This window comes from Trichechus manatus, unplaced genomic scaffold (genome assembly GCF_000243295.1).
Source record: "Trichechus manatus latirostris isolate Lorelei unplaced genomic scaffold, TriManLat1.0 scaffold00213, whole genome shotgun sequence".
NCBI lineage: Eukaryota > Metazoa > Chordata > Mammalia > Sirenia > Trichechidae > Trichechus > Trichechus manatus.
In genome coordinates this window covers 2,479,471-2,486,920 of record NW_004444149.1, presented here as the reverse complement: position 1 = coordinate 2,486,920, position 7,450 = coordinate 2,479,471, and the positions used below count along the sequence as shown (strand labels likewise).

Sequence of the window (7,450 nt, the reverse complement as noted above, 5' to 3'; positions counted from 1 at the left end):
TATATTATGCAAAGTGAAAGAAAAAAAAAAAAACTTAAGTTGATTTGATAAAATCAGACGCCAGCCCTCCAAGTGATACCAAGGAAGAATCTTCACATGGGGAAGGAAAGGCACTTTCTAGATTCGTCTGCTCACAACCGCCATCCTCAGAGGATCAAACTTTGGTTTTAGGGGAGCTGGAGAGTTTCTTTATAAAAAAAGGCAAATTGTTCTCACTCTCCAAAGTGGTACTCAGGCTGGAAAGGGACATCTGGTACTTGTACCTAAACCACCCGGGCTCAGGACGCTTGGATGTGTGGTGCCCGCAGGATCTAGCCTTGCCATCTAAGTCCCCTCCTCCTCTCCAGCTACCACCAAATGTAGTTCTTTCACTACATGTCCTTCTAAGCTACCGCATCTTCTCACAGGCTGCCCTACATTTACTGAAACACTGGGCCATGTGGTCTCTTCCCCCTAGCCCCCACATCACACCAGTGCTTCCCTCTCCCAGGTGCCCTTCATGGTGGGTGGCAGAGGTGGGGTGGGGGGTGTCAGGAAACACCTTGCTTCCTTTCCCCTGGAGCTTTCAGATTTAGGGGGTGGGCAACAACTAGCAACAACACGTCCTCATGCTTACGTCCCCTCATCTGTGGTTCTCCTGAAGACCACAGGGACCTGCAGGCAGCTGTCCCCCTTTCTTCAATAACTTCAGCATCACTCCTCAGCCTTCTACTGCCTCACACCCCCTGCCACAATTAGGGGATTCTCACAGTCTTACTCCTTGCTCTCATGGGTAGGTCTCAGAGACCTACCCAGCGTCTCTGCAGGAGAAAGACCTGGTGATCTGCTCCTGTAAGATTCCCAAACCAAAAAATCAAACCTATTGCCATTGAGTTGATTCCGACTCATAGTGACCCTACACGACAGAGTAGAACTGTCCCATGGGCTTTCCAAGGCTGTAATCTTTACGGAAGCTGACTGCCACGTTTCTCCCATGGAGCGGCTGGTGGGTTTGAACCCCCGATCTTTTGGTTAGCAGCTGAGTGCTTAGCCACTGTGCCAGCAGGGCTCCTTCCTGTAAAGATTACAGCCTAGAAAACCCTACGAGGCAGTTCTCCTCTGTCACATGGTGTTGCTAGGAGTCAAAATCAACTTGACGGCACGTAACAATGGCCACCACCAACCCCCCAAACCCTGAAACTCCTCTCCGAGGGTCTGTAAACTTTTTCCGTAAAGGACCAGGTAACCTTGCCATGGTAGCACAAAGCAGCCAGTAAACCAAAAACCAAACGCACTGCCATCCAGCTGATTCCAACTCATCACGATCCTACAGGACAGAGTAGAACTGCCCCATGGGGTTTCCGAGAAGCGCCTAGTGGATTTGAACTGCTGACCTTTTGGTTAGCAGCAGAGCTCTTAACCACTGTGCCACCGGGGTCCCAAAGCAGCCACAGACAATATGAAAACAAACGGGTGTGGTTAAGTTCCAATAAAACTCTATTTACAAAAACAGGTGGAGGGCTGGGCTGGGCCTGTGGGCTCCTGCTGCAGACTCCTGCTCTTCTCCAATGATGACTTCCCTGTGTTTCTACCACTTGTACTCCTTACTCTACGGAACATGCTCTTCACGTGACCCTACTGTGGCTGCCCGTCGGCCACTCCTCATTCTTCCCTGTTCTAGCTTCACCCACATCCTTACCCAGCCTGGATCTCATGGTCAGATCCCTTCTCCACCCAAGGCCCGCTGTCCTCTTTCCTGTCCCAAAGCTTCTAAATGGCGCTGGGAAGGACGGGACTCATGCTGAGGCCCATACGAACGTCTCCTCTTGACCTCACCTGGGTCTTCACTACCAACTATCTGGAGGTCACTTCAGTGCCACAGACATTCACTGGCTCACTGCGGATGGAACCCTCTTTGAAAATTCTCTTCCCAGGAGTTGGGTGACATAGCACCAAAGGTCTCCTCTCACCTCTTTTTCCTTCTGTCTGTCTCCTTCCCTTTCTCTACCCCTCACATATAATCAGACCCCAAGGTTTTGTCTAAGGACTTGTTCCTATACATTCTGTCCCCGAGTTGGTTTCATCCACTTCCCCGACCTAACCCAGTCCCCTTAAGCAACAGCGCTCCCATCTCTTATCTCCAGCCACCACCTTGTACTGAAGCTTAAGATCTGAATTTCCAAATGCCTGGACTGACTGTCCACTTAGATATCCTGCCATTACCTCCATCCCCACATATTCTGGGCCAAATTAATCATCCTCCTCAAACCCAGCTCCTTCTCCTGCCCTTCTTATTTCTGTTCACGGCATCACTCTCCCCCTGGTTGTTAAGGCTGGAACCCGAGTCGCCTTTGCCGCATGGCTGCCTGCGTGCCTCCTTGTCTCAAACGTGTAATCAGGCAGTGGCCCAACCTTGTCTGGTCTACTACCCCTGCATTTTTTCTCACATGTGTCTCTCTCCAGTTCCCGCCCTCGTTAGCTCTCACCTGGGCGACTGCAGGATACCCTGGTGGCGTAGTGGTTAAGAGCTACAGCTGCTAACCAGAAGGTCGGCAGTTCGACTCCACCAGGCACTCCTTGGAAACTCTATGAGGCAGTCCTACTGTGTCCTATAGGGCCGCGATGAGTCGGAATCGACTTGATGGCAATGGGTTTTTGGGGTGACTCCAGGAGTCTCTAATCTTTTCAACCCTTGACATTCCAATTCAATGCTGCTGCCACCGATCACAACTCTGACCCCTTCCTTACAGACCTCCTTAACGCCTTGGCTTTCAGAGACCTCTGACTCCCACCTCGCCCAGCCTATGGGAGTTTCCTCTCCTGGAACGTCTTCCACTCAGCCCTCACCACTTAACCCACTTTACCTTTTACCGGAGCTCCTGGACTCCGACTCACAGTGACTCTACAGCACAGAGCAGAACTGCCCCACAGGGTTTCCAAGCAGCGGCTGGTGGATTCCAATGGCTCACCTTCTGATTAGCAGCCATAGCTCTTAACTACTGCGCCACCAGGGCTGTGTGTATGTGTCTGTGTGTCTGTGTGTGTGTGCGTTTGTGTGTGTGTATCTGTGTGTGTGTGTCTGTGTCTGTGTGTGTCTGTGTGTGTGTGTCTGTCTGTGTGTGTCTATGTGTGTGTATCTGTGTGTGTGTGTCTCTGTGTGTGTGTGTGTGTGTGTACATATACACATAACCAAAAAAAAACCCGCTACCACTGAGTTGATTCCAACTCATAGCGACCCTACAGGACAGAGTGGAACTGCCCCACAGGGTTTCCAAGGAGCAGCTGGTAGGTTCAAACCACCGACCTTTTGGTTAGCAGCTGAGCTCTTAACCACTGTGCCACCAGGCCTCCAATATACATATACATATAAAAACCACATTTATTTTACTTTAAATCATAGCACACACAGATAGCGGTGTGTCTGAAAGGTGACTAACAATACTGGTCCTATAAATGATACTCAGCTCTCTCCTCCCGATACATGCAGCATTAATGGGGGGCTGCTCCGTGGGGGCAAGGACCATGCTTCCACCACCTTTGCATCCCCAGCCCCTGGCACAGAGTTGACCCTGAACCAGCGTTAGCGACCATACGAAGACGCCCGCACGAGCAATCGCATCCTCCCTCGCTCCCCCGGCTGCACACAGTACCTCTCCGTACAGCCAGGGGCAGAGCTATCAGTGTGCAGGGTGCGTGTCCAGCCCCCAGAGCTCCGTTACAGGGACTTCAGGGGTTTCCTGACTTGCTCTCTGAGTGACCTTGGAAAAAGAACTTTGTTTCAAAGTGTCTAAGGTCAGTTTCCGAGGCATCCTGGTGGCGCAGTGGTTAAGCACTTGGCTGCTGATCAAAAAGGTGGTGGTTCGAACCCACCAGCACCTACACAGAATGACCTGAGGATCTACCCGCTCCAGTAAAGATGACAGCCTAGAAAACCCTATGAGGAAGTTCTCCGCGGCGAGACATGGAGTCGTTATAAACCAAACCTCAACAGCACCAAACCACCACAAAGTCAGTTTCTAGATAAACGTTTTCTAGATTTAAACTGAAACCACTCGGCCAAACCTGGAAATACTTCAATGTCCATGTATAGAAGAGGAATTGAAAAATTATGATACATTCATGCTATGGAAGAGTATTCACCATTTCTTGTTGTTAAATGGGTTAGATGTATTCGTATTAACCTGGAGAAAATTTAGGAATGATGTAATGTTAAACGGAACAAGAACAGCAAGCTGCAGAGTAACGTATATGCTAGAAGCCCTTCTTTCCTGGTAAAGAAAAGGAAAGAACCCACGAGTGTGTGTGTGTGTGTCTGTCTGTCTCTCAGAATGAACACAGAGAAAAGGAAGACGGCAAGGCAACATGAATCTGTTAACAATGGTTATTTTAGGGAAGTAGGATTAGAGGAAAAGATTATTAACATTTTCTTTACACCGCTAAACCCATAGCTATCCAGATGATTCCAACTCATAGTGACCCTACAGCACAGAGTAGAACTGCCCCGTAGGGTTTCCAAGTCTCTGAATCTTCACGGAAGCAGACTGCCACATCTTTCTCCCACTTATACCCCCTAACACCCCTTAAAAGCCAAACAAACCACCACTTGAGAACAGCCATGTGGATACACACGGAACACAGGAGAGAACAAGAAAGGAAGACATCCACGGTGATTTCCCAAAGCTCTCAACAGTGCCCCGCCCCTCGTCTATCTACTATGCAAACGAGGGAACAGTCATTTGACATTCAGTGTCCACACAATTTCACTCTAATTTCGTCTCACATACTTAGGACCAAAAGACGAGCCCCCGGGGCTGCCAAACAGGCTCCAAACGGTATACAAAGAAATCCTTTTCCTTCAGTTTAGGCCCTGGTGGCGCAGCAGTTAAGACTACACGTGCTAACCCAAAGGTTGGCAGTTCGAATCCACCAGCTGCTCCTTGGAAATCCCATGGGGGCAGTTCTACTCTGTTCTACAGGGTCACTGTGAGTCACAATCGACTCGATGGCAATGGGAATCCTTTTAAGAAGTGCTTGGGTGGTGTAAATGGTTAACACACATGGCTGCTAACCAAAAAGTTGTGGGTTCAAGTCCGCCCACAGGTACCTCAGAAGAAAGGTCTGGTGATTTACTTCTGAAAAATCAGCCACTGAAAACCCTATGGAGCACAATTCTACTCTGGCACATAGGGTCGCCATGAGTCAGCTTTTTAAAATCTGTAAGAATAATTTACATACAGAATCAAAATTTACCTTTTTTAGTGTACAATTCTTTGACAAGATCATACAGCCTTAAAACCACCACCATAATTAACATTTCCATTTCCCCACTTTGCTGTCAATCTCTTCCCCCAGCCCCCAGCAACCACTGGTCTGTTTCTGTTGCCATCCCACAGCTGGCTCTGCTGTCTCCAGAACGCGGGGTAAACGGAATCACACAGAATGCAGCCTTTTGAGTCTGGCCTCTTCTGCTTAGCTACGGCACTTGAGGTTCATCCGTGGAGTTGCCAGCACCGTCCTTCGTTCCTTTTTACTGCTGAGCAGCATTCCATTTTTGTATGGACGTTATCCCAGTTTATCAATTCAGCTGCTGAAGGACATGTCGATTTTTCCAGTTTTTAGTAATTATGAATAACGCTATCAACTTTCTCCTGCAGGTTAAGGGCTACTTACAATTTCCCCAAAGCTCAGGAGGTGGAAAGCGTGGAGAGTGGAGGGCTCCTCAAAGGAAAGAATGTTCTCCACGAGGCTAAAGGGGAGGGGGCAGCTGCCAGGGAGAGGGGGTCTCTGCTTTCAGGTAGCCTCAGGCCTGGCTCCTCAGACCCGGCTGCCTTTCCCCACGAGCGCTCCTCCACGCAACGCTCAGTGCAGCAGAGTAATTGGCATGATACAAATTCCTGGAACAGCCGCTTTACTTGGCAAGAAAAAGAACAAAATGAAAACACTTGAACACAAGGCGCATATGCCATGGACTAAAGCACAAAATTCACGGGTTTCACGTGACGCTGTAAAGCCCAGTCCAGGGCTCCAGAGACAGTATCCCCGTCCAGAGGGGGTCCCCACGGACCTGCGTGGCCGGCGGCCCGCTCACCTGTCGCCAGATCACCTGCCACGGGTCCATCATGCCGCCCGAGGCATCTCCCGCCCGCCGGCCGGCAGCACACCCTCGTCCCCCGCGCTGGGCCTGCAAACCTCCGGCAGCGGCAGCGGCAGCGGCAGCGGCCCGGGCGGGCTCCCAACTGCTGCTTCACCTAAGCAAGGAGGCACCTGGGGGCCGGCGGGCCAGGAAATGCCTCCCCGGGGCCGCCCTGCGAGCTGGGCCGCGGCTCCGAAGATGGCTCCGCTTCAGTTTCGCTTTCGTTTCCGCAGAAAGCCTTCCCCTCTAGAAACTTTGCCCAAGAGGAGGAGTTTAGGCAAATCCAGGCGGGAGCTGACGGTTTCACGGGGATGACCCATCTGATCCCTTTCTTGCCTAAGAGGAGGGAACGTAGCCTTTCTTTAGGAAAACAGCTATAAATACAGCTTCACTGAGCTCCTAATTCCCCTCCCAGCCCTCTCAGGACTACACGGGATAAAGCAGAAGGAAAACAAAGACACAGCGAGACCTCAGCCCTGGAGAAGCAGCAGGCGGCTCACTCGCCCCTCGCCCAGTCCGGGCTTTAAAGAGGGAAGCGGGTGGGAGGGACAGCTCTTCAACGACTAAGACTTACTTGCCCCGTAGACTTACTTATCAACGTTTCTAGCATATTATAAACTGATGTAAAGGGATACCAGCCAGTAAAATGTAGGCAGATAATGATAACAGCAGTGCACAGTTTAGGATCTGTAATATAAAACCACCTCCGGCCACCAGCACCACCGCCATCTATCCAGGCAAGAGTTAATAAGTACTTCACAGACATTCTCTCTTTAATCCTCACGACGGCCAGCTCTACGAGGGAGGCGTCATTCCCACGTTACAGACGTGCAAAAGGAGGCTTGTTTACCGTTACACTGCTGTTGCATCCAGGTCTGACTGGGGGACGCCCACCCTTCACTCTGCCTTCCTCCTAGTTAGAGTTAACGCTGTTACTTTAAAAAAGAACCAGCGTTTAAATTATTTCAAATTCCATGTCAGGGTCCACTTTTGTTATTTTGAGGGAAAAATTTCAATTTATTTCATGATCAAGTTTATATAACTGCTCGTGTTTAAGATATCCAGGAAAACATTCTACAGGCAAGTCCAGTGCTCAACAGCCCTCCCAGTTATCTGTGAGAAATTCATTTTTCTGCGTTTAATCTCAATTTTATCCCCACTGTCTATGAGGTTTACAAGGCAGTCCCTTCACAGCATCATCTCCAGCTGATGCCTTTCTCCACTACCCTCTCATCCCATCCATCCTGTTACCAACCAATCAACCCATCTCCACTTTCCTCATTCCATCTACTCAGTTACCAACAACCAACCAATCTCCACTGCCCTCTCATTCCATCT

General features: G+C 50.0%; 1 protein-coding gene across 2 annotated transcripts in view; it reads right to left on the bottom strand.

Moving 5' to 3' along the window:
• Positions 1-6,309, bottom strand: part of ADAR (adenosine deaminase RNA specific) — a 38,434-nt gene extending 32,125 nt beyond the window's left edge. For both annotated transcript variants that reach the window (XM_004388557.2, XM_023742571.1), the window contains exon 1: positions 6,068-6,309. In XM_004388557.2, the coding sequence (XP_004388614.2) occupies positions 6,068-6,100 (33 nt within the window). In that variant the 5' untranslated portion in view covers positions 6,101-6,309. The remainder of the gene's footprint in view (positions 1-6,067) is intronic.
• Between the last annotated feature and the right edge of the window lie 1,141 nt (positions 6,310-7,450).